General features: G+C 36.6%; 1 protein-coding gene across 2 annotated transcripts in view; it reads left to right on the plus strand.

Annotated features, from left to right (window-relative positions):
* Positions 1 to 27,617, plus strand: part of KCNIP4 (potassium voltage-gated channel interacting protein 4) — a 302,123-nt gene that overhangs the window by 80,554 nt on the left and 193,952 nt on the right. Inside the window, exon 1 of one of the 2 annotated variants that reach the window (XM_027902070.1) lies at positions 25,384 to 25,682. The exons of the other annotated variant lie outside the window; for it this stretch is intronic. Coding sequence (XP_027757871.1) covers positions 25,583 to 25,682 — 100 coding nt within the window. The 5' untranslated portion in view covers positions 25,384 to 25,582. Of the gene's footprint in view, positions 1 to 25,383; positions 25,683 to 27,617 lie in introns of those variants that run through there. 2 annotated transcript variants of the gene reach the window in all.

Below are 27,617 nucleotides of genomic sequence, written 5' to 3' on the forward strand. Positions count from 1 at the left end.
GCACAGGCCCACCTCTTAAGCCTATCCAGGTCCCTCTAAATGACATTGCTTCCCTCCAGCGTGTTGACTGCACCACACAGCAGCAAATGGCCTGAGGGTGCACTCCATGTCACTGCCCATGTCAGCAACGAAGATGTTAAAAATAGTGCCAGTCCCAATACCAAACCCATAAGAATACCATTTGCCACTGGTCTCTTTGACATCAAGCTGTTGACCACAACTCTTTGATTGTGACCATCCAACCAATTCTTTATCCACTAAGTGGTCCATCCATCAAATCCATTTCTCTCCAACTTTGAGGCAAGGATGTCATGGGATAGAGTCAAATGCTTTGCACAAGTCAGGTGGATGATGTCAGTTGATCTTCCCTTATCTACCAGTGCTGTAACTCCATTATAGAAGGCCACCAAATTTGTCAGGTACAGTTTGCCCTTAGTAAAGGCATGTTGGCTGTCACCAAACACCTTTTTATGTTCCATGAACTTTAGCATAGTTTTCAGGAAGATTCTTCACCAGCTTGGCAAGCGTTCCATGATATCTATACTTGCTTCTTGCCTGGGAATTACTCTCCTTGCCCATTCTGTAATTCACATACTTCTAATATTTCTTCTTTCACTAAGCAATACTTTTACAGGGTTTCTCTAATAGGAAGTATAGGCAGAGCTTCTAAAACCTTCATCTTCAGAAATATTATTGGAAACAAATTTAGAACTTTCTGAGAATCCAGTATTAATTAACAGATTTTCACAAAGAATTTGAAATGGCCTCATAGGTCTGTCAACTTTAATGACCTCAGTTAAGAACCCTGTGCAAGTAAAATGAAAAAAAGAGGGTTTTCCCAGAGGAAATACCACTCAATTAATGCACTTTTCTTACTATAGTAATCATGATGTTTATTACTTGGTATATTTTGATTTTATTAATTCATTTAAAATGCTGACTTCTGTATTATTTCTGTGTATATGCTTAGTCTTGCATATGCCATAGAACCCATAGGAATGGCTCTGAAAAGATTGTATTCTTTATGACTGTCAATCTGAAGATTCAACTTGCAAGCAAAATATCTGAGTGAAACTTGCCTGACTTGCTAATTCATTAATAAATACCATCAAAACTTAAATGCTAAGTACTTATGAGATAATCAAGAACAGTTCATCCAAAAAAAAAAGCTATTAAAATACAGAGCTGCTTCTTACAATTAATTTGAACAAGCTGGAAAACAAAAATAAGTTAACAGGTCTTCAAGGGCACAACACTGTCTTAACTATCTCAGGTGTTGCTTGAATATTTTCTGCCCTCCAGTGAAAAGTTTCTCTTGCAGAAGATTTGAGTGCTCTTTAAACCTATGAAATATAGCAAACTGGGTTAGAAGTTTTATTTCTACTTACACAGGTAGATTGGTAAGTTTACTTGTCATTATTTCTCCCCTTCCACTTTTTCAGTGGTCCCCAGTAAGTAGTTATAAGTGCTTCCGAAGTTCTTGGTATGAATTTCCTGGTTTAAAACAATCCTCACCATCATAGAATGAAGTGAAAAAGTTTTTGATTAATAAGAGCACTTCAGAGAAAAGAAAATCAAATAATGGCTGAAATTCTGAGAGATCCTGCAAGAAAAAGAATTGGTATCTATGTTTTATGGATAAAGTTAGCTGAAATACCTATGGCTAAGAGAAGAGATTGAAAGTAGTGTTATAACCTTTGGTTATCAATAGCTTCTTTGCCCTTTGTTCTTTACAGTGTTGGTTGGTTTAGTATGGTAAAAATAAAATTATCTCTCTGTAAGTAAGAGAGGTCAAAACCAAAGTACCAGATCAGTATTGGGGGATAAAAAACCCAGGTATCCTTCTTCTCATAACACAAATGCCCATACAAGAGTTTTTCAGTTAGTGTTTATTAAACCAATAAACCTTTAGTATCCCAGAGTTTCCTAGAGATTTGATGTGGCCTAGGAGTGCAGAAAGCAAAGGGTGCCAATAACTGAAGAAAAAGCAGAGATGAAACAGAGCCAGAAATGATTGAGGGCTGGACAAGAAAGGTGATTTGAAGCAGCGATGGAGTCATTATCACCGCTTTTCTCAAAAGAGTTTTCTTTCCTACTCCCAAAACAGCAGGCACAGACTTCTTTCTTGTTTAAACTGATTTCAGTAGTGGGGAGGAGAGATAAGGCTTTGCCGTCTTTTGAACTTCACTCACTGTATGTGAAAAGGAGTTTATAATTACATTTTTGAGAATGACGACCATATTAGAAGCAGGATGCTTTTTCTCTATTGGGTTTATTTTTATAGGAGTTGTTAAATAAGTAATGGAAGAGAATAGTGTATCATCCTTCCTTTACATGGCACAGCACAAGACACATAGATGTGAAGAAACAGGATGCTGAGCTGAAGGGTTCTCTCTCCTTCCTTAAATTCAGATGGTAATAGGGAGCAGCAGGAGATGCAGTCCTCCATCATTTTTTTCTGTCAGAGATGGTGGTAACTACATCTATAGAGAAGTAAGAAGAAGCAGGGCACTTGATTCCTTATCTCCTTCAACTCTTTGATCTAAGAGTGAGGAATGGATCAGCTTTTCTCTCAGGTCTCTGCATTTCCAAATGCTTGTGCTAACAAGCACATGGAGAGCCCAGGAGTGCCAGCAGCATGGGTAATAGCAGGCTCTTGTGCTGAAGTGAAGTGAGTGAGCAGAAATACTTGAGAGGGAGGTGATTTCTTTGTGGTCCTGATCATCTTCTGTATAAATTCTGGTATTTCAGCTGATCCACATATAACTCTGTTTTGTGAGTGTCTCAGCTAACAAAAAATTCCTTTGATTTGAAGTCAGATTGGCTGTTGCTTTTTATAAGCATACTCAGTGAGAGCTGGCATTACTCAGAACCACCGCAAATGTGCCAGATGCCACTGCTAGTCACTGTTGTCAAATAGAAAATGGAGCTGTCGTACACATTTCAGTTTTTCCTGGCCAGAGCCAAAGCAAGAAAAAGTAGTGATGTATTGACTTAAACTGCTGCTTGCAGTATTTGCTGAACATTTTAACAGCTGAGGTAATATCTGGCTTTCAGGAACAAAAGAACATTTCTGGAGCTTCCAGACAGTAGTGCCTTATGTTCTCTTTCTATTCTGTTTCCTTTTTTTCCTTTCTTGTTTTTCTTTTTTTTTTTTTTTTTCCTGCCATGAAATGGTAACAGGTTCTATTTCTGTACTTTCCAGGCAGAAAGCGAGTCTCCACTCACATCTAGGTTATAAGCCAATGGCATCATTCTGGGCACATATGTCACTGAGCACCCACAAAATACTGCTCTTTTTCTCTGGCCACCAAACCCAAAAAGTACACTGTGTTGCCCCAAGGGCTTCTCTTTGGGTTTTGGCTCTAGGAGACTTATCACATTGAACAACTGAATTGGAAACTCACTCTTTGACTTGAAAGCAGACTAATATTTTTTCTATTAAAACCAGTATGAAATTAAGTAATTATCACTTTCAAAAATTAATAATTTCTTATTCCATATTTGAGTATTGGCACCTTTATGTGTTTAAGTTACTCTAAAATTTTCATTAAAATAAAGAAATCTTTCTAACTATATATAATAGTACAGTGAATTCAACAACTAGATTTCTGGTGTTACTAATATTTACCTACTTAATCATGCACAAGAAGTCAAATTTGTTTGATATAGAAAGTTTTGAAGAGGTGAGAAGAAATCAGATTAGCCTTAAGTTTCGGTGATGAGATTATCCAAAGTACAATAAACAGTGTCCTTGAAGACTTCCTGTCATAGTGTCACATTGCTGGCACATTTTCCCCAGATTTTGAAGTAGAATTTACTTTAAGGGCCTTACTTTCTTTTTCATTTGCATGTAACTATCAGAGAAGAAACAATTTGGTGGTGGTTTTAATCTAGGCCTTCCCTGGTTACCAGTTTGTAACCAAGGAAGGGGTAGTGTTCCCAGTATTCCATACGATTTTTACGTAAATTGTGGTATAAATAAAAAGGGAAGAGAAGCCTTCGCTCTTCTTCTCTTCCGCCGGAGTTCAGAAACAGTGAGTCCCTGCATTAGTCTCACTTATCTAAGACTAAAGCCTGCAACATCCACTGGCCTGCCACGTAGAAACTTAAAAAGTGCTAGCCGTGTCTGCCAAGCCTACTTTCTAAGAAACGTAATGAAATTTATTTTACTAATTATTTTACTAATTCTCGGATTTAATTGCACATATCTATTCGGTGTCCCTTTTTATTTCCTTTTGTCCCTTTTTTCCCCTTTCCCTATCCCTTTGAGGGATATTTAGATTCCCGTTTGCTGTATACATAGCATCTAAACTGTAATATACATAAAATATATTTTTTATATAACTAACTTAATTTTTGAATTCTTCAATTTACATATTTTTTTTCCTTTACCCTGAAAAAAGTAGAAAAGGAAAAAAAAAGAAGCTACTACTGAGGAATTAAGCATTTAACAAGAAACCAAGTCCAAACCATCACAGTATTATTACGATACCATTTCAGTGCAGAAAACCAGCTTTCATGGTCTCTCCTCAATCAGGAAAAAGAGTAGTGCTGTCAGTTTACAGGGCAAGGAGTCTGGTCAAAGTACAGTCTAAAAAGCCTGAGAAATGGGTGCCCCCACCTTCTATCCCAACTAGGGCACAACAGCACTTAACCTATGCACTTCAGTTTGTTTTTACTGAATGCAGTGATTTCCAGTGCCTAGCCAAATTCCCAGGACAAGGGTATGGAAGTACAGGAAAAATCACAAGGTACTTACAAAGGTATCCTGAATGGTGACTGAAAAACAGACATCCAGAAAAAAAAAGGACATTTTTGAAGCCTGTCCTCATTTTTTTTCCCCCTTCCCACCCCCTCCCCCCCCCCATTTATGTATAGGAGATAGAATATTAAGGCTTAAGTTTTACTGGGAGGCAAAATGAATTAATGCATTAAGTTCTACAAGGACTCTGTTCAGAAGGGACTAGATTATTGTAGATTGTTATTAAGAACAGTAGCTGTCATTATTAATAGTGTGTGGAAAATGTGGTGACAGCACTGTTCAATAAGTTCAAGGTTAAGTTTTGAGAGAGCCTTAGTTTTGAGAAGTCCTTTAGAAGTGGGACCACTGCTTTTCAGAGGCTCATCAAAAGAAAAATTGTCAAAATATTCAAATTTCGCCCATGCTTCTTTGTTAGGTTTCAGGACTTAACACAGCATATGTCCCAAAGCATATAATACAAAATAGTTGCAACAGATTAATTAGCCGCAAGCAGCTCTAACTGAAGTTAAATGAATTTTTATTACTTCCTTGTGAGTAATTTTTTAGCCTTTGACTAATTAAAAAAAAAAAAATCTTACAAATGTTCTATTGGAAAAAATTTTTTTGTCATGTAAAAAGCAAGTGGCTTTTCTGGCAAGAAATCTGAAAAATGGACTTTACTAATGATCTGCCATTCTCTGCAACAGTAAGACTTAGACTGAAGTCTGCATAATGATTAGCTACTTTTAGGAAATGGCAGCTTGTAACTCACTTGCAGGGATATTGTTTAGCTTACATATTATTGCAACAAATTTTATTCGTTTTCATACATATTTACATTTCAGCAGAAACCCTAATTTAAAAGTCAGTATATTTAAAAAATGAACAGCAAGAAAAGGTTCCTTGCTGTGACTGATTGCATTATTTACAGTACTGCTTCAGGTATAACCAGGATTATTTGTCTTTCTGACATTACCACAATGATATGAGATACAGTATGCTAATATGCTTATCTTGGGTTATAAGGTGTTATTAGTCCTTGGTTTCTTTCAGTGTCTTAATTAGTGACTGTTGTTTAAAGTCATATGTCTTTGCTCACATTTATGCAAATATTCCAAATTATTAATAATAGCATCAATAAGGTCATGTTTATCTATTTTAAAATATTTTTCTAAAGGCCTCATTGTACCATTCTTGTTTATATGGAGCAGAAACTTATTCTGTTAATAAATCTAGATGTTTTGAGGAGCAAAGAATTACTGCCTGTAAATTTAATATATATATAGTACTGTATCAATAATACATAAATGAACATTTTCATCAATTGTATATCAGTCTTTTCACAGAAGACTTTGGAGTGGCACAAAAAGTAAGAAGTTCTAACAGAATGGTCAGCATGCAGCTAAGTGATTATATATTTATATTTTTTAAAATCACAAATGCTTCTATTTGCACTGAATAAAAACGGAATATCAGATAAAACAGGAGAAAAAATTTATAAATTTATAAAATATCTATTTTCTAAAGGTTGGTAATTTCCCTTTAGATGTGTTTGTTTTCATTGATGATCCATAACGGACTTGAAAGAAGTCAGAAATCCATTCCCCTCTCCTGGAAGAGGTACCTGAGTGGAGGGCAGGTGGGAGCAGACAATGCTGAGCAGATCCAGTTATTTATCCCCTGTGACCTGTGTTGTTTATTGACCTGTGAACAGTGGGACAGGTCTCTGTTTTCCTCCTTTCTCCCTTCCTTCACTTGCTTCCCTTTAGAGTTTTGGCAGTGGCACTGAGAAAAATTAACTAAAATTTTGTTAAGGAAGATGATGTATGATCAAAGCATCTGCTCAGCATAATTCAGCATACTCTGATGAGGAGTTAGAGTGGTACATTTTGTTCCACCTCATGCCATGGTATCTCCCAGGAGATGGCCCTTTTATGATTACCTAGATTCTGCAGTTTCCCCAATGGACGTGACTCTCTGAAGTATAAACCTGGTGTTTATAAATATGGTGAAAGCACCTCTGTCCTTGCTGATCTTACTAATGAGCTAGATGCTTATTTTGGAATGCAGTTCTGTCAGCTTAACACTAAAGGTCTAAGAGGGTTTGCAAGACTGAAAAGAAAACCTAAATTTTTAATGAGCTTTGAAAATGAATTCTTACTGGTGCCAAAACAATATGTGGAAGGACCAAGAGAAAGGCAATTTGACATAATTCTACTTATGTATGAACTAAGGACATACTGTATTTGAACACATTTAAAATTAGCTTTGTAACAAAGCTGATAAGCTGATTTTATAAGATTTTTTGGCTGAATTTTAGCAAGGTATTCTCTGATTACTTTTTCTTTTTGGACTTGGTTGTGGCTTTCTTTAATTTGTTTTAAAACAATCATAAGTTTAAGAATTATTTTCATTACAAACTACATGCAACATGTCTTGAATAAGATAGCTGCAAGTGAACCATTCTTATGAATGTCTTTAGCATGTCTAATTCCAGTGCTTCCCAGTGGCATGGAAACAAAAAGGAATCTTTTCTTAAATGTTAAGATGAGCCCTGTTAATAGCTGAAGGAGACTTCTTTTGTAGAAAAACGAGAGAATAACAATGATAAAGCAAGAATTCTATGCTTTTCTTTGGAACTTCTGACAAAGATCCATGCTGCAGTTTTATCTGTCCTTTTGAACAAAACTAATTTTTTAAGTATATAATACCTCAATTGTCAATATTTTTTACTGTTTTCAGACAAGTAATATATAGAAATAGTAAAAATTAGCTTTATTCCTTCTTCTGAATCAGTTTACCTATTTTTATGAAAAAGCTCTCTGCTGTCTTGTAAAAGGGCAGATTAGCAAATGAAATACAGGAGTTGAAATAATATTACTGTTCTGATTTTTCAGAATGTATTCTGTCAGGAAAACCATCTAAAAACTGCAGTTTGCTGGCCTACATGTAATGAGAAGTACATCAGTATACATGTAAAAAATGTTTGAACACTAAAAGCAAATTGACTTTATTTAGAAAAAACTTTAAACTAAAAGTGAAAATTCAGTAATTTGTGACTGATTGGAACTTTAGAAACCTACAGTGTCTTGTCCAAAGACCTTTCAGTCCATATATTAAATTATATAAAGTTAATGGGAATAAACAGTACTTCAAAATTAGTTGCTAATCAGTATCTGTAACCTGCAAAATACTGAGTTAATTCCCTGTGCATAGACATGATGGAGCTGTGTGTCTTCAGGCCATATTATGAAATAATACAGAAACCTGAGTTTCTGTATACAAAAGCTGGCTTGGAAATCTAGAAGAAATTTTATAAGTATAGCAAGTGTTACTGGGGCAAGGCAAACTAAGAACAGAGCATTCAGAATAAGGAGAAACATGATAAAGGTTAAGCAAAAAGAGAAGTAAAGTTCCAAAGAGTGCTGACAATGAGGAATTGCCTTACTTTGTTAAGACCTTATCATCTTTAGGCACTGAGGGCACTCTAGGTGGAAAGTTTTCTGTTGAGTTTCCATGCCATGGTATGATATGACTTTTGCTGGTGCAGATCTGACCACCCAAGAACTTTATTTTCATTTTTCTCCTTCCACAAAGTGCCCCTTCCCCATTTGCCTCTATATATTTTTATATCTTTTATATCTCTATATCTTTTAGTTTTGGGTTTTTTTGTTTGTTTTTTGCTTTGGTTGATTGGCTTTTGTTGCTGTTGTAATGCAGACACTCTAACGAATTGTTCGTACAACATAAGCAATTCCTGGTCATTGTTTGTCTGTATTAATTGTGCATGAATAGAGCTGTGTCCCAGAGAAATTCATTGTTAAAAATTCTGTGCTCATATATCATTATTTAAACACGTTTAGCTTTTCTTCCTGTTCAAAGCCAAAAGAAGAGCTACTCCCGTATAGATGAGGCAATCTCACTTGAGAATGACTCTGCGGGTATGTTAGACATTGGAACAATTCTCTTATTAGCTAAAAGCATTTTTGATCATATTTGGCATAGATTTTGCTTGCCTTTAGTAGGAACAGGTTGCTGCTAAGAAAAGCAAAGGGCAGTTTGACCAAAACCTCTAATCTTATTTTACTGTAGGTCATAGCTTTGTCACGTTGTTTTATTCCAAAGCTCCAGCTTGCATTTCAGATGGAAACAGCCCTGCCTATGACCAGTATTAGTCCTCTGTGAACATGTATCATTTATCATTTTATTGGAAGCAGCTGAGGATGCTCTAAAAATAGATGTGTGGAATGATAGACAGTTCATGATTTGTTGGCATGGAATCAAGATGTGACAGGAGGGACCAGATGAGCCAATTGCATCCTCACTGCTGAGGTTACCATGGAAGCTTTAACTCTTTACATTCCCGTCGTCTCTTGCTCATGTAACTTGTGCAGTACACTTTAATTGTTATGAATGAAATGTGTTTCCTAGTGTAAAATCTACCTGCCCACATTAACTGAAGCTGTCAGACATGATTTAGGGAGCTATGTATATTCCATAAATTCTCATGGGAGAATGGAGGTATCTCTACCAAGGTCTTGAGGCAAAAAAGCAGTAGAAATGCAAATTTGAAATGTAAATAAATGCTCATTTGTGTAAACATAAATGTATTTACATGTTGAGAATTTTAGGAAAAGATCCCCAGTGAGGAAAGAAAAAGGATGGAAAAATTAAAGATGGGTAAAATAAGGAAAGGTGAAATCTCTTACCTTAGTCTCTTCAGCTGTTTTCTTCATGGTCTGCAAGTGCTCCATTCCTTACCCGCCCTTTAGTTCAGCTGTCCTCAGAGTATCCTCATAACTCTGAACTTTTTTCCTTTTCTGTCATTTCAATATATTTTCCTCCTTCAGCTACATACAATATTTAATTTAAATATCTCTTTGCTTAATGCAGGTATCCCACAGCTTTCTCCACAAACCACTTCTCAGTTTCTTCCACATAAAAACACTGAATTTTCTTTTCATATTCACAGACAGTGTGTGGAGAAAATAATGGCTTTTAAGACTTAAAATATTGTGCTTTCCCAATTATTGATACCAGGAGTGGATGTAGCGATAGGAGCCATTTTCCTTTATAATTTTCTATTTTCTTAAACAAGTAACAGAGAAGTCTCTGACAAGAGCTGTGGTAAGCCTGCCCTCCTTCCAATTCTTTTATTCCATTAAACCTAGATTAAAGATTTTTTTAAAAAAAGGCAAATCAACAGGTATGGGAAATGGCAGTATTTAGAGTGTCTCATTTCTGGGACAAATAATTTTCCTCCTTTTCTCAGTACTTAAGCACCAAAGGAATATTCCTTTTCTCTTTACTTCTGTTGACTGCAACTCAAATAAGAGAGATAAAACTTTCAGTCAGATTCCCTTTGACCTTTCTGATAGTACACAGAAAATCCATCACAGTCTTTCTCTCTGCCTTGGAATTTTCTTCTGCCATAATCCAACATTTTTCTTTCTTCCACAAACACTACAGGTTTTCAAAAAAAAACCCCTGGGGTGGTATCTCATTTTTCTTTAGCTTCAGTCTCAAAAATACACGCTCCACTTTGATTTCAAGCTACTAATTAAATATTCATTCTGTTTTGCATGGTTTACATTTGTAGTAGTTACATCTGTTCCTCATGGCAAGCAGTGCCATAATTTCAACTGAAGTATGACAACCAGATCTAGGTAGAATGGTCTTGTCTTTCTCTGAGTTGAGTGCGTTGCCATGGCCTAAGGGGTCTATCTTTGCCTGAATACTGTTTCAGAAAGCTGAGATTTATTTGGAGCTCCTGGACTTTACAGAGTACAATGGATAATCTGAAAATTTTAGCGTGTATACAGCAATTTGTTGGAATCTCCTAAACATCAGACAGCTCATTTAAAGTTGTAGCTTCAGGCAAGCTGAAATCTGGCTACCAGACACACTGAGTCATTTGGCAGCTGGTCCTCGCATGTGATTGTGCAGTCAGAAGTTCTGTGCAAAAGTCCAGGGGATTCTCCTTGACATGGAAATTATTGCACCTCTGCAGAGTAAAAGCAATACAGATGGGGCAGGTGTCTCAGCACACTGCTCTCACTGTATAGGTAGTAATGGGTCAGTTTTAGGGAATGGCAAAAGCCACAAGGTTTTGTATCAGCTGAATGCATTTTATGGGTTTGTATTGTGCATTAGACAGTAGGTGTTCCAATAACATGTGTGATTCAAATAAAACCTCATCGTAGCTATAGGCTGTACACATGAGCTTGGAAGTTTATCACCCTGTAATTTCTAAGTGCTTCCAGGCTCTCCTTTCTCCCATTCAGCATTATCAGAGAGCTATATACTGAGGTTTGGATTTGATGTTATTATCAAGTCAGAAACTGTGTTATTAAAATGTCTGTTCTTTATTCCCAGAATATAAAAAAAATAAAGTTTGTCAACTCCAATGCTTTTTCTAGCCCAACTAATACAGTGCAAGATGAGCAGAAATGATCAGTAAAAATTCGGCAGTTAATTCAGCTCCTTCATTCTGGTATGTCTTCCACTTGTTCCTCACAATGCTTAGAGCAAGATTTGATATTTCTTTGGGATAAGGTTGGAACTAAGGTAGTGCTAAGTTCTTTCATTCCTGATTATTTTTAGCTGCAGGGTTACCAGAAGCCAGTGTGTCATGTAGCATCCTATGCCACTTCATACAGAACATCTTTCACACTTTTGAAAGAGTTTTTGAGCTTCAGCTGTTGATCAAGCCATTATAGTTGAAACTCTTTATGAAGAAACTCTTAAGATGAAAATTTCAAAGAATTTTAGAGACTTTAATTTTTACCCCATAGTCAGATGTTATTTTATAAAGTAAAAGTCTGCTTCTGCCTTTTTCAAATTACATTTTTTTTCACAGCAAGAGCTGTACTCTGCCTTCTCTTTTTCAGTTTCTCACAGCAGCATAACATACTTAAAGCAATTATAGTAATTGCAACAAAAAAATTAGAGTATTGTAGATATTTTAAGTTTTAGAGCAGACAGACTGGATACCAGGATGGACAACAGGATATGCAGATTATACTTTCAGCTCTATAACTGTGTTATGAAAAGGAGCTTTTTACCTCTTAGTTTGTTTCCCTGTCTAAATGCAAGCAACAAATATTCCTGCAAAAGACTTTTGAGAAATACTTTTCGAAATTTTGGGGAAGGTGTCGAGCCCTGTGTACTATTGGTTACAATATGGGAAGAGCACGTATATAAAAAAATGAAGCAGTTCCGAGAATACACTAATACACTGATAAAGTTGAATTCATTGTAGAAATTGAATTTTTCTTTGCATAGAATCTAACTTATAGACAAGAATATTTACCCAGTAAAGTGCTTCTTGTCAATATTCCTCTCAAGGTAAAATACCCGATCTCATTATCTGTTTCAATAAACCACAGTAACAATAAGGTCTATTGCTTTTCACAGTGCTATTATTGCTGTTATCCTGATCATATGAAGTGAGATTAACTATGTTCACAGGATTTTGATAAGGATGAAACAGGATGTACAAATATGTTTTTTCCTTAAATTGAAAATAAAGGACCAAAGAAAAGAAATATAATTGAAAAGCTGTGACTCATTTCTGTAAAAAACTGAGATGCATGCCTATTCATGCACCTTCTAATTTTAAAAATATAATGACAATCTAAGGCACTCCATCAGTCTGTGTTAAAACAGGCAGAAATACTGAGCTGAATTTTGTTTGAGGATGTCCTTCATTTGGTATTATCTGCCACATTAAAGCAGCCCAGACTAAATAAGGCACTGGGTTTCAATCAGAGTTGTTTTTTGGGGAAGCTGGGGGATGGAGAGGTGGGATGCTTGTGATTTCTTTTCAAAGAACTGAATTATACTGTAGTAAGATAAACTTTTTATTTGCCTACAGTCATCCAGAGTACAAGGTGTCTGTTTTCCGAGTAAATAAAGGCCTTTTCTTCAAAGCAAGTTTCTTGCTTATCTGTTTCTGCGACAAAAAATAATTATGGCAAACAGGTTTCCACTGGGGTCTGTGCTGCCCCAAGCAGATGTAACAGCTGGGAATCCTCTCTCTCCCCTCATCACACAAGCTGGGAGAGAAGGCTTGAAGTCATAGCTGTCTCCTGTGTAAATTAAGACATAAATTAATGTCTAAAAAAACTAGTTAGTAAGTAGACACAACTTCATCAGCTGTCCTTTGCATCAGTTAATAACTAGTTGCACAGAAAATGTGTAGCAATTGTAATAAGACTAATCAGTCCCCCACCTTCAGGCTCCAGCAATACATGGTTAACAGAGAACATTTCCATGTTGCCATATGCTCTCCAAAAGCACAGCCAACAGGCTGCCAGACCATAACACAGCTGTAGAGAAAAAATACAGAATACCTCATTCTGTCTTTACTCTTTCATTTCTAGTTAGTAAAGTCAATATAAATCCTGAGGCTAAAACTGTAAGCATCAAATTCAAAAAGAAAGAAGTCATGCTTTGCAGTTTTCAGCTGACCCTAATCACCTTTCTAATGCTGGCACACTCATATGAATTACTCTAATACTGAATAAATGTCATGTATAATTTTAAACTAGTAAAATTTTACACCGATTTTGTACTTTTGTAAAGGACTGTGTATTACAAACCAATAGCAAATAAGTCCAGTACTTCTGGGACTACTGATTTATGTAGGTATTATTGCTCACAGATTATGTTACAGACTGTGTAGGGGTTTTGCTTTTTTTGCTTGTTAGTTTCTAGCTGAGCTCCTTCAATTAGGAAAAGAGAGACATTATCTCACATATTAATCCTCTGATCTCTGTGAAATCTCATGCTTTCTCATTCTTTCTCTTGCTCAAAATGGGATTGTGTCTACAGTAAGGCAGAAGCAAAAGTGTGTCCAGATGAGTCTTAGCCCAATTTATTAGGACATATTTCTTCTTTTCTAACAAGACACAGCCAAACCTTAGCAAACCATTTTATTTTTTGCACACAGATGTACTGGAAGTCCATCTGTCTTTTTGGACACTGTAACAGATGCTATCCTGCTTTCCAGTGTTCCTTTGAATTCTGCTCATGAATGACCCATGCTTCATTTGTCCTTGATTTTCATTTAATTTATCCTAGACCTTCTAATAAAACTCTCTAGTGGTCAGTAAATTACACAGAATTGAAAGCGAGCTACATAAACTGTTTACATGCAATGAGACAGTTATTTAAGGCTCATCTCTGCTGAGGGATCAACACATTCAAGAGTAGAATAATTTATGTGTTGAATATTTGGCAGCAGTTCCCTCAATACAAAGCAGTTTCTCTGGTGGGATAACAAATTTCACTGAAAGAGTTCATGAGGTCACAAATATGTATTTCTGATCAAAATTGCCTGAAATGGATCTTGGCTTAAACATGTATTTCAGATTAAGATGTCTGTCCAGCCAAAACTGCTGTATCAATGCTGAATTGTTTCATACAGCAAACAGTGGCTTTTCTTGAGTAAACAATATAAATTTTTATATATTAAAAAACCTAATTGTTTTAACAAGTTAGGAACTCTATGGCTACACCTAATTTAATTTATCTTTCAATCAGGGCAGTGCTCAAAATACAAAACCATTGTGCCCAGACATTCTTGCAGGGTTTCTCGCAGGACTTTCTTTCCCAGTACAATGGACAAACAGACTGCCAGTCTCCAGGTACTCTTTTTTTCCTTCTTGTCAGTGAACATGATCATAGTACGTAATCACATGAGTCTGGGATATGTGCTGACCTCCATTAAAAACTCTATGCCTCAGATAATTTTGCTGGCTGAAGCTGATCTGAATTTGAGGGGCCGAATGAGATTATAGAAACAATGGTATTCAGTGGTTTCCTGATTAAATAAAAATCATATCCCCACCAGACTTCTTAGTTCGACCAAACTTCTCAGTTCAGTCATGTTCCACTTAAATACAAAGCTTAGATGCTTTGCTTCATTGTATTAACACTTATCATTTGGATATGATACACCTGGGATGACATTTCTGAATGTATAGAACAGACAGGCAATGCCTAGGGAAGCTCTTAACCAAAATGAGGAAAAATAGAGAAAAGAGTACAATATAAAAACGAAGTAGTCAGTTTTAATGAGAGTTATGTTTTCCACATCTGTGGGATAATTCAGAATTTACTATGGATGATTCTGAGATTTCTATATTTGTACATGGGAAAAATGCATTTCCCAAACCTTTTATTTGTTTGTTTCATTTTCCATTTTTGAAAAACTGTTTTAAAAGTAGCCAGAATATCTTACTCAGTTTTCTAATTAAAAAAATAAATGTACCAGAGCATCATAAGTTGGATAATATGAAAAGTGACTGCTTCAAAGAATTTGAGTAAGCTTCAGTTTAATTTTTTTATACCAGATCTGCTTCTATGCACGGCAGGTTGATAGAGATATATGCATAGACAAGAATAAGTAAGATCAAACAGCATCAAAAGATATTGGGGAAAACATTGCGTTGGGGTTGGATTCAACTTCCAGAGAGTGATAAAGTACTAGAGTTTGGGGGTATGTGCTGTAGTTCTTTCAATTAAGTGGGTTTTTTTAAGTCTGTCAGTAAAGTACCATGCAAGAAACTGGACTAGGTAAATTTCTGAGATCCCTTGAAATTCTATAGCTTTATAATTCCAAGTCTACAGAATTCTTTAAAAAATATTTTTATTTGATGCTTACCTCAGAACTTTTATTTTTGCTAGCTATATTTAAATCTTCTTTCCCAAAAGAAAATATGGGTTTTCTTTCTTTTGTTGTCTTGCATAGACCATATTTTCTATGGGTTCATTCAGCAATTCCATTTTTTGGAACCTAAAGCGTACATTCTGTATGAATTTAACTCTCAGCAGAATTAGGTGCACCTCTGATAGTGATTGCTTAACTGGTTTCAGATAATTATTATATTAAATCCTTAGCTTGACACTTCTACTACTTTTACAACAATATGAAGTAGAGATTTGGGAATAGGACAGATTTTAAAGCTTCATGCATAGAACAAGTTTCACCAATGCAAGTCATCAGAATGAGGAATGACTCCCTGCAAATCGTGCAGTTTTTTAAAATGTCTCAGAATTTATTCTGAATCATTGAAAACTGACCCCATATGAAAGGAAAGAATATATCTGGACAGTCTGATAACCTTCCCTGCCTGCAGAACATCTTTAATTATAGGCATACCTCAAAAGTTTTCATACCTAGTTAATTACTGGTTTGTAATATGCCAATTTTTTTTTTCTTTTACTGTCCACTTAATTTTATTTTTTTTTATAAGAAGCTGTGAAATGCCTAATATTGATGACTTCTGAAAGCCACTATTACTAAGTAACTACTAAGCATATTAATTAACATCTCATTGAGAAGAAAGATCAGCATTACTATGACATCACAAACAATATTCTTAGGGCTGAACATAAATATTTAACTTAGAATCATACTCCTAAACTCCACAGACTTTTGTACCTATGATTCACAGCTTACCAGTTACAGGGACTATAGCATAGTTTTAAAAGTAATTCTGGGTATTGCATCAAATACTTCTTCAGTATTTTCCTGGAAAAAGCAGAGGCAAACCTTCTCCTTGTAATCGGATGTTCATGTTTCAAATTATTAGTGCTAGGGATAAAGGAAAGCAACGAGAACTTTGTTCAGAAGAGGAAGCTCCAGAATAACACATGCTGTTAATGATTGGAAATGCCAGCAGGAAATAGTGCAAGGAACCAAACAGTTGGAGAAGATGTACAAAAAATTATACTGAAATGAAGAGTTCTGCAAGCAATGAGATGAAAATACTGCTTCAAAAATAAAGATCTAAAACTCTGCCAGCAATTAAATAGTCAGTACCCAGGCCATGTCGGGTAGATTTCAAAACAGGCATCAGAAACTCATGACTTTAGGTGTGTAACATTTCTAGAATTAAAACCATGGGAAAAATTCCGACCCTGGTTCTACTGTTGGGAGGTGGAAGACACACAGTGGAGTACTGTGGGGATCCTGCTTTTACTGAGGAAGTCACGGAGCCTACATTGTGGAGAAGATGGTTACTAGGAAATAGCAACAAACTCATCCTGCCATCTTTCTATGGGCTGCCTTCCTCATATGAAGCAAGACTGAAAAGAAGTGGTGGACTCTGCTCCAGCCATCAGTGTTGCTGCATTGCATTTTTGTGGAAAAGTTCTCAGTGACATCTGCTCCAATGGGCTTCTTCCGCCAGACTCAGTTGTTTGCTTTGAATACAGAGCCCAGGTTTCCTCTTCTGACGCAAAACTGCAAAGAGGTTAGAGGGATATTCCTGAGAGGGAAGAAAACCTAATCTGAAATTACAAAGGAGGAATTTTGCATTTGAAGCATACTGATAACATTAAAGGAATGGAAGATGTCAATCTCTGTTACCTCCAGCCATTCTCAAATTGTGCATATAGGTATGTATATATTTCATTTCACAGTTCTCCTGTCCTCTGATAAAGCTTTAATCCTGGCTGAATCTACATGACATTCTAAAATTAATTTCTAGGTAGCAGTCTTAGGATGCCATTTCAATTCCATCTGGTTCTGGAAAAGAAAGTGTTTCAGAATCTCCTTTTCTTCTTCCATACTGCTCTTCCTTTAGTGCCGCTTATTTTCAGACATTAATAGTTTTGCAGGTGATCCCAAAATACTGGTCATGACCTCTTTAAATGGCTTTCTTTTTAACCTATCTGGCAGGATTTTAGCATTAGTACTTACACAGACCCAGTCTACTTGCTTCAATTATATTTTTAGTCCTTCCATGTGAAGGGACAAAGTCAATTGCAGTTGTTTATTTTACTCTGCGGAATATTTTAATCACCTGACAGCCTGTGGAAATTAATCCTTTCTCTGTCATGTAAACTGATAGACAACTGTGTGAAAGATTTTTACTGGGCCATCATGCAACTCATGCGTCCTCTGATGCCTGTCCTTAAGGTGCTCAACCTTGCTTTTATATTTTCAACAGAAGAGGAGAAAATGTGAGTTCTTTTACTCAATGGGGATTGACCATCAATCAAATAACTTATGAGGTATTCAGAGAAAGCAAAATAAATAGATACCTAACTGTGGTGAAGCTTTGCAGGTGTCCCACTTGTTTTTTGCTTGTTTTGACAAATTAGGTGTATTAAATGTCATATTTCATGTTGTTTTACATTTCTGAGCTCCCTGGAACATACAGAGTTCTCTTAATGATATATTGCTTGTGAATATAAAAAAAAAAAAAAAAAAAAAAAAAGGCAAGTATTACCTCTTCTCTTGTAGAAATTTTTATAAGAATTAAAAAGAAAGAGCAACACTCTCTTGATACATGTAAAGATTAATATGTAAACAAATTTCAGTGTCTTGTTTGTTCTTTGGGCCTCCACTGGATCTGTCTTTGCTCCAGAAATTTTCACAGCATTTTGGAAAGTTACCAGCTCACACAGAAACACATTCACCTTACAGACCAAGTGGAAAAGGTATATATCAATATTTAATCTTTCCAGTGGTAGCAAATATGAGTTTAAATAAAAGTAATTTTCCAACAGCAAAGAAACAATAGAATTATGAATCGTTTTAGAAATAAGTTATATATTTTTTTTAATGCAAACAACCACTTTATAAAGAAAGATATTCACTCAAAACCAAAGAGTGTAATGATGAGGCAGGAAGTGGTAATACAGGCATTTATATTGCATAGAGACAAGCGAGGGAGAAAGAATTTAGATAATAAGAAGAATTCCCTGACTATTAATTTAAGAGTATTCCTGCTGAGTTTAGCACTGTTGAAAGTCTCTAAGTCTTGGTGCTTAATGCACAGAAATCTTCTGTTCATTTAATTAGCAAATGCCAGTGCTCTATATCTCTCTGGACTGTTGCACTAATGTTCTTCAGATCTGTTCCATAAAGACCACACATGCAACTGATCTAGTTAGAACTGTCTGCTGAGAGAGTTAAGCCAGGTTTGTGTTTCTGTACAGTTGTTCACATAAAAAGACCATCCTCAGATGGCCCTCCATCCATTAACAATCATTGATGATTGATATGGTAAAGATTACTATTGAATATATATATGGTTGTTATATTTATTTGTAGTTGGTTTTTTCACCATGAAAGAAATGGTGCAATTCTCAGTGATTCTTCAGGCACCCTAATGTACTCTTCAGTGAATTTCTGTAATAAGATCAACCTCCTACCAAACCAAAACTCCTAGTAAAACTGAGACTCTGAACCTAAAATGAGCTTTGCTTAGGCACATGGATTTGTTTGTATGAGATTTATACATGGTAGAGATCTTCAGGAAAGACATTTAAAGCTGTCAGATTGTTAGGAAGAAACTTGATGGGTGCTCCAAGTAGGTTAATTGGGCAGAATTGAAAACTGAGTGTATCTGTCAGCTTGCCTTATTTATTTTATATATGTTGGTTAGCTCTGTATAACCAGTCTGAAAAGCAAAACAAACAAACAAAAAAATGGAACTTTTCATTCTTTTGTTCTGTCATTTGTCTTAATAAAAACCTCTGGGCAGAGAAGGAGCTCGCCCTTTGGACTAATAGCACTCTAGGGCTTAAGTCAGGCTGTAAGGCTCTAGAGATACTGGCTTCAGATTTCTCTAGCTTTTTGGTTCTGGCTTTTTTTGTGGTTGTTTGAGCTTTTTAAAGCAGAACTATAAAAATGCTGTCTTGCTCCAATCTCTCAAACTGTTTTCCATGGGCATATGAGCTAGGCTTTTCTGTGACTTTTACTGTTGATTGGCATAACAGTCTCTTGTTGTCTACAGTGAGCTACTAATGAACCAACAAGGGATTAGGAGGAAAAGCCTGGCAAACATCCATGTGCTGCATCAGCTGAACTGGAGGAACTCTTCTGTCAGTCTCTATTTTGAGGCTGTAGATAAGTTTCCTTATAATATTTACAATAAATTCAACTTAATACAATGTTTAAACCTAAAGTCTGCAGGAAGTTTGACAGTTCTCCAATAATATGTAGCAAAAAAAGGCAGCAAAACACAAAATGTATTTGTAATTATTAATGATGTGTCTTCTCTGTTTGCTATCTGGGTGAAAATTTTACCATCTTGTGTCATAAATTTCTCACCCTGTCAGCATCCACATGTGGTATATCATAGAAACTATGAAACACAGGGATTGCAGTTATAGTAATATTTCAGAATATTAAGGGGCTGCATTACAGCCAGCAACATTTCTTATGAATAAGGTCTAAAAGTCAAGAATGATTAGGTATGGCAGCAGTACGTTAGGACTGGTCTTGAAATACGGCAAGTATTTTCTATGTGAGGATGTGGATCCATTAGAAATTTAAAGGAAAGACTGAAATAGTTGGAGTGGGAAGCTGGAATGATGATCTTTGTGGCAACATCTTAAGTGGATAAAGAGGAGCAAGGCAGCACTTAACAAAGACAAGATCACAATAGTTGAGGAGCAAAACCATGAAAGTCTGAATTCAAAGTTTAGTTTTTCTGTCAGGGAAAAACCACTAAATCTTAGAGCTGTTGCATTGAAGGCATTAGATATACATTAGGTTTTAAGTATAAAGGGAGAAATAAGTAAGAGGCAATACCCAGATTAAAAGGCTGAAGGACTGACATGGCTAAGAAATTTTCACTGAAACTACTCGTGTCATAAATGTTAGCTCACATGCTTACACCTTGGCAGAATAACACAGTCTCTTAAATATTGAATGTACTGGAGGTGTGGGTCATGTTGTACCAACAGGCCTAATGAACCGAGGTGAAATAAGCTGTTGGAGGCCTTCTACCACCTGTGATGTCCCACAGCTCCATGAGGCATTGAACATGAGCTATTTGAGGCCATGTGTCATTCAGAGTAAATTAAATCAGGTGCCATAAAGCACAATCCCTTGACATGCTGTGACTATCTCAAAAATTGAAATTAAGCTTGCTGCATTAGTTCTTCACTGTGGAAGATGCATAGGAGTTTTACAAATGACAGTTAATAGCTCTCTTGTAATTCTATGTGACAGGACTTTCTCTGTAGTTTGGAAAATGATCAGTAGGTTCTCCCAAGTGCAAACACTTGAAAAATCATTAATTTTCTTAGGAGAAAAATCCTTGCTAATAAAGAGTTAGCACAAACAAATCACAAGAAACAGCTGAGATTCAGCTGTGGAATTACACAGCCAAGTATTTTTCATTTTCAGTTTCCACTGAGAGTTTTAAAATATACTTGTCTGACATTTTTAAAACATTGGACATTTTTGAAGGTTTTTTCTTTTTAAGGACCTCTAGCAAAGATGGAGTTATCAGAATGGTAATGATGAGAAATTTTCTGTCTTCTAATGATGTATAGTTCAAGGTCCCCAGAAATATATACACACTACTATGTTGAGGGAGCCATATTTTCACTGCATGGAAAAGGATAAACTTGGAATATAACTCCATTTTAATGGCTCTAGAATACACATATATATTCAGAAAATTATCGTCAGGTGTACTTTCCAGCTGGAACTATATCTCAGTTGGCATGTAAGGATGTTTTCTGTCAGTCTTTGAAAAGCCTGCTTATGAATATTGTAGGACATAACTTTTTTCTATTTTAATCAATTTTGTAAAAGCACAGGATTTATGTATTGCCATTGATATACATCAAGTGTATATCTCTCAAGAGAGAGAAAAGGGGAGACTAAAGTGCAATAACACTTAGCTGCTGAGATAATAAAGTATTTGCATTTATGATACATCAAGATTTTCTGGTCCATTTGCTCCTCTGGAAAGAAGGAGTGGGTTTACCCCTTTGAAGATTAAAATAATATAAATTTCTTCTAAATATCTACACAGAATACGTATTTTAGTGATTTTATTGGATTTTGGAGTATTTAATCAAAGCTGTTCCTATTAAAAATAGGAGAAAAATATGTTGGAGGGACATCAGTTCTAAAGCAATCCTTAGATTGCTCTGTCTTTACATCATGATTTTTACTCTTAAAAGAAAATATTATTTTAAGCTGTTCTCAGTTAAAATCAAGAAATTGTATCTTCTTGGATTTTTTTCAGAGGTTTTGTTCTCAGACTTTATGTACGGCGTGGGACTCCCACTAGTGTTTTTTCATTCCATCTTTCTTTTGCAGTGCACAGACCTCCTGTTTGCACCCAGCTCTGCCAGTTAACTCTACCACTAATGGCCCCCCTCCAAGCCTTCCCCAAATCTGTCAGTGCATGAGTGCATCCCACATTGCTTTATGCAAAGCTATCAAGGTTAGCTCAGATCACTAATCTGAATGTTTTAAACAAAATCTAATGGATTTTAACTTATGCAGGCCAGACTCCCATAAACTATTTCAGTAGGTGGTAAGGAATATCAGAGGATAGTGATTGTTCTCATGGAAGCCATGATGAAAAGCTGGAAGTGGCTTAACGGCATACAGGTGAATATAACAGCATAAGAAAAGCAAGCATAAGGAAGAAATATAACCCTTACTGGGACTCTCATCTGTAGGCCAACTCATCATTTTTCAGTTTAAATTGATTGGGTCTTTTTTTAACATTAACATTTCATGATATATAGCATTAAGCAATAGCAGTAAGATTAATGATATCAAGTATCTTAGTCATAGTAATGTGAATGGAGTCATTGTGTTGTGGTTTATAGCTCCATCATAAGATATGAAGTGACCATGTAGATATCTTCCTAGCTCAAAATATAACTAGTGAATTCAGTTTAATGTCCTTACTCTCATGATAAAAAATAATGCTGCAAAATGCTTTGGTGAAAAGGAAACAGCATTAATAACACTTTCTAGATTGAAACCTTTTATTTGCAGTTACACATAAGAAAAATAAGGCTACGTGTTCTTGTGCATAAAACACCTATACTGCATGTAATTTGTTACTTAATATCTTTCCTCCCATTCCTATTTCCTGTATTCCTACTTGTGCACCTTTTTCAAGGTTAATTCTAGAATGTAATAAGGCATGGGTAGCTAGGCAAGAGAAAAAAATAAGGTTTCAATACTTGGAATTTTTAGCTTCATTCTTCTTGTCATGTTTTGATAAAACTATATAGGTAAACAAGAATCAGGGGTTTTTTTGTTTTGGTTTGGGGTTTTGTTTGTTTGTTTGTTTTGGTTTTGGTTTTGGTTTTGTTTTTTTTCTAATGGAAAGCAAAGGATAAAACAACAGACCATTTCACTGTTTGGGTAAGGTACTTGGAGGGAGAAATAACGTTATGCTTTTTGTAACTCTTCCTGTCAATAGAGTCAGCTCCATTTTTAAGCAGGTGAAGATCAGAGATAGCTTTATGCTATTTTGTGTTCTTACATGAGAAATATTGTTTTAGGTTTTACAAAGTTGTGCTAAAAAGCAATGACACAATGACAGAAGGTATATTAAACTGCATATTAGATTACCTATATGTATATTAAAAGGAGAAGAAAAAAGGAATTCTCACGACTGGTTCACAGCACTTGAGAAACCTGAGTTTAGTCACAGCTTTCTTGCAAAATCCTAGCCTTCCCTGGAGATTATCATTCTTACTGTGCTTTGTCATCCGTCTGTAAAACTGCAGTAATACTAATTCTTCCTTTCTTCTGTATTTCTCTGCTGTGTCTTGGAAGAAGGGTCATAATTAGTCATAGGTGCAGTAGACCTACGCCTCTGGAAAAAACTATTCACTCTGCTGTTACCTGAAGAGGCAGATCCCTGACACTCCATCTGTGTGTTTGTCCAGTCACTGACAGTCATGGTTTGCAGGGAAGTGGCACCCGTCTTCATTGCAGAACCACCACCATAAGCTCTGCTTTCCACTTTTCTGCTCTCAGTACAAAGTTCAACTGTCACAAAAGTAGTAAATATGGTGTTTTTTAAAAAGAGAGTTTTCATTTTATCATTTTCACCAGACCAGTATTAACAAAAGTTATTCATTAAAACGAGTATGTCCATTGAGGTGGTGATATTGCATGTACCCAAACACAACTTGTATCATTTTGGGTAAGGGCATACAGATTGCAGATGCTATGTTGCTGATGCTGATTTTAGTCCCAAACTGAAGGAAAGGTGGACTTACTTTTCTTAGATCTGTAGATAAGATTCTTTGGAGGTAAAAGACATTTAGCCTTGTTTGAAACAAAGATTGAACGAGAGAAAGAAGAATGTAAGGAGAAAGCTTGCACCAAATAAAGGCAAAGATACCCAAGGAAAAGCTGCCTGAAGAAATGAAACAAATACAATATTTAGGATGGAGTACTAAACCATAGATTTTATGACAGAAAAAGTTTAGGCAGCTTCAGGGAGTCCAATCTGGAGCAAAAATCACAGAACACTGGCATGTGAACATTACACTATGGATTTATCTATCCACCATACAAAAAAAGGTACCTTTATTATATCTGTTAGCCCCCTTATTACCACTTCATTCCCCTGTTTTCAGTAATGACAACATCCGTTATAATGCAAGTATACCTGGGGGATTAGAAGTTGCTGCCAGTTCTCATAGGACACAAAGAAATTTTTTTTTTTTTAATCTTACCTAAAGAAAGAAAAAATCAAGGACTTGGTAGTAATTGATTTCAACCGTGTGGGGGACAGTACTCTACCAAACAGGATTAAATTTGTTGCAATTGTTCCCCTGTTCATTTTTTGCTGCAACAGAGCCGCTGTTTTTCTATTGAAAATTTCTCCTTAGATGCTAAATTATTCAGGGATTCAAAGAGTAAATCCTTAACCATGCATATACTGCATGTGACAGTCAGTACTGCAGACTGTTGTAGATAGACCAGTGGCTGTTACTGGTATAAGATACCAGTTCAGTACTGTGGTCAGTATCTCTGTATTTAATTGTTAATGTTTTCCATGGAAAATAATTTGTTTAGCAAATATTACTGAAGTGAAAAACAATCAAAATGAATGAGCTTGCTTTTCCTTTTCCTGAATGTGTTCAAGGCCAGGCTGGATATGGCTTTGAACAACCTGGTCTAGTGGAAGCTGTCCCTGCCCATGGGGAGGGGGCTGAAACTAGATGATCTTTAATGTCCCTTACAAACCAAACCATTCTATGATTCTGTCTATAATTCTCAATCTGTTCTTTTTAATTTTTGTTTTCCAAATCAGCCCACAGAATAAGGCTTAAAGAATTTGAGACACTTCATTTTTTTAATTGCAAACAAATACTAAAACAAACAAACAAAAAAAGGCTTTCTAATGTGCTGATCTATGTAAAATGTTATGTACTACTTGACACATGCAACAGGTGGAATCCCATCGTACTGAAGCAACCGTTTCACTCGGAGAAACTCAGGGACAAGTTCAAGTCCGACACACCCTTCTCTCCAGCCCAGCAGGAGGCAGCCACAGCTGGGTGCGGTGAGGGGGCGCCCCGGCTGGCTGTCCGTGCACCCTCCGGACGGCGGCGGTTCCATCCCGAGCGCCGCTCCGGCCCCTCCCTGGGGCCGTGCCCCGCTCCCGGCGCGCCCTGTCCCGCGTTGCCCCGGCAACGGGCTCCGCGCCCGCCGCTGCCCCCGCCGCGCCTCAGCCCGGGAGCGCCGCCCGCCCGCCGGGATGAGCCGCCGGCGCTCCCGCCGCATCGTCGGTTTTTCCCGGGGCCATCTCCCGGCTGATCTCGGGGGTGGGTCCCGGGCGGCCGGCCCCCCGCTGCCCGCATGGCCGCCGGGCTGTGCCGGAGCCGGGCAGTGCCGCCAGGCCGGAGCGGATTCCCCCGCCTCTCCTGACTTCTGCTGGGGTAGCCGGGATGTACTCCCTGCCGCTCCCCTCCCACTCGCCCCCTTCCCTCGCAGGAGCCTTCCGCGCCTAGTTTAATGGCTTTGCTAAGAAAGCCAGGCAGAAGAGCACTTTCCTGAGTGGCGGTGGTCAGACTATGACCTAACTCACCATGAACTTGGAAGGGCTTGAAATGATAGCTGTGTTGATCGTGATTGTGCTTTTTGTAAAAGTGTTGGAACAGTTTGGGCTGATTGAAGCAGGTTTAGAAGGTAAGGGAGTACGTTTCAGTGGCTTGTGATTTTTCTGTTCTGGTTATTCTTGCAGTGGGGCAAAAGGCACCTGTAAAGTGGATGTGAGGCACTACCTCAGTCACCTCGAGAGCGACGCGCACATCAGTGGCTGTTTGTTGTGGATGTTAGAGTTGTGGTGGTTTAATTTTGCAGGAAAAGTAAACTACTATCCTGAAAACTGCCAGTATAAACTTAGATGTTAAACAAAGATCCTAAAGTCTGAATATCTCATTCCTGTTTGAAACCTGCAAATTTAAAGTAATAAAGTAACAAAAGCAGATTTCAGGATGTTCACGGGCAACTACAGTGATACTGCCTTAAAACTATCTTGTAATCTAGTCAAAATTGTTTTGGAATTTAGTCATGTTAACATCATCTGTACTAGGATTGTTATAAGACCAGGATATGTATTTTATAGTATTTAAAAACCTGTTGAATATTTAATTTACTGTTAACATTTTTAAATGTGCTTGAGGAAGAACTACGATACTGATTCAAAATAAGCAACTTCAACATACACTCAGAGCAATCAATTGCAAGTTTTATTGCAGGATGCTTGCTTTTCTTAGATCCCCTCCTTTATTTGCAATTTTGTTTTTTTTTTCATAAAGCAGCAAAAATGAAAACCAAGAAGCTTACTTTATTTTAAATATGCTTTTTTATATATGTGAAGGCTAGTGTAATGTTGATTATTTTGACCTTAGTTCTAAGAGTGCTGTTATTCTTACCATATGAAGTGTTAGTCGAAAAACCCACTGATTTGAGCATGGTTGATAATGTAATGATAGTCATTGCATCCCCGTGTTTTATTAGGTTCCAGTCTGAAATGGTCTGTTTCTCAAATATACTGAAGGAATATTGTATTCTCAAATCTTCCTGTCAGCTAGCATATGAGTACAGTGTATATACTTAGGTATATATGTGCTTATGTATATATTATATGTATATATACTTATTTATATACTTATGCCAGTGAAAAGAACTTTGTTTTCAGAGATTGTAGTTTCATGTGTTAACATGTAAGAATATGACCAAAATTTGCTCCTATGAAAAGGTCTAAAGTAATCCTGTTTATGTAACCCTTTCAAGAAAGGGTCTCTTCAAGTCATTTTAAATAAGGAAGTCACTCAACTGGTTCTCTGTGTTGCTGTCTTGCGTGGACTTGCTAGGTTTGATTACAGAATCTTAAAGCTGTGCAGGGATAACAAAAGTGTGTTATTAAGTGCATTTTTAGAAAGAATTTATGTTTATATTAGAGTACATTATATTGAATTTAAATGACAACAGATTCCTTTCAAATGTATGAACTTCTCCTTTTCTTTTTGTGCTATGTGCAGTTTTAAGTAGAAATGTCAATCAACTTGAGAAATGTTATGATAAAATTTATTTTCAGCATTAGAGGCTGCAGAGGTTGGGGAAGAAAAATCCCCATTTACTATTTAGGTGGCTCGTCATGTTTGGGTATGCTCTGTCAAGTTTGATTGCCACGTCTGGTTGGGTTCCCTGGTAAAATACATCACTTGGTTGTTGTCTGTGCTTGTTTTTATGGCTGGAGAAGCTGATAATGGAAAGACAACTCAAAACATAGTGAAGATGCCTGTAAGTGGGTGTAATATTTCTGTAAGAAGTAGGTTTCTTGTACAGCTGTTTGTTTTGCCTGCCTCGCTGGCCAAAAGTCTGGCTGTCTCTGTGTGCATAGAATCTTAAAGTTTCTTTTTATCGAGTGTAGGACAAGTTCCCCGCATGCCAGCTAGTGGAAACCACAGGAAGATGTATATGCCCCACTCCTCCATGATGCTCAACTTTTGTGAATGATGTAGAAGTTCCCATGTTACATGGGAATCAAGTAATAGATATAAACAATGTATGTTAATGGACCTTAGCTAAATTTCACAGACTGACTTTTTTTTTCCT

This window comes from Empidonax traillii, unplaced genomic scaffold, assembly GCF_003031625.1.
Source record: "Empidonax traillii isolate 1590-97213 ecotype Southwest subspecies unplaced genomic scaffold, ASM303162v1 scaffold834:size519909, whole genome shotgun sequence".
Lineage (NCBI taxonomy): Eukaryota > Metazoa > Chordata > Aves > Passeriformes > Tyrannidae > Empidonax > Empidonax traillii.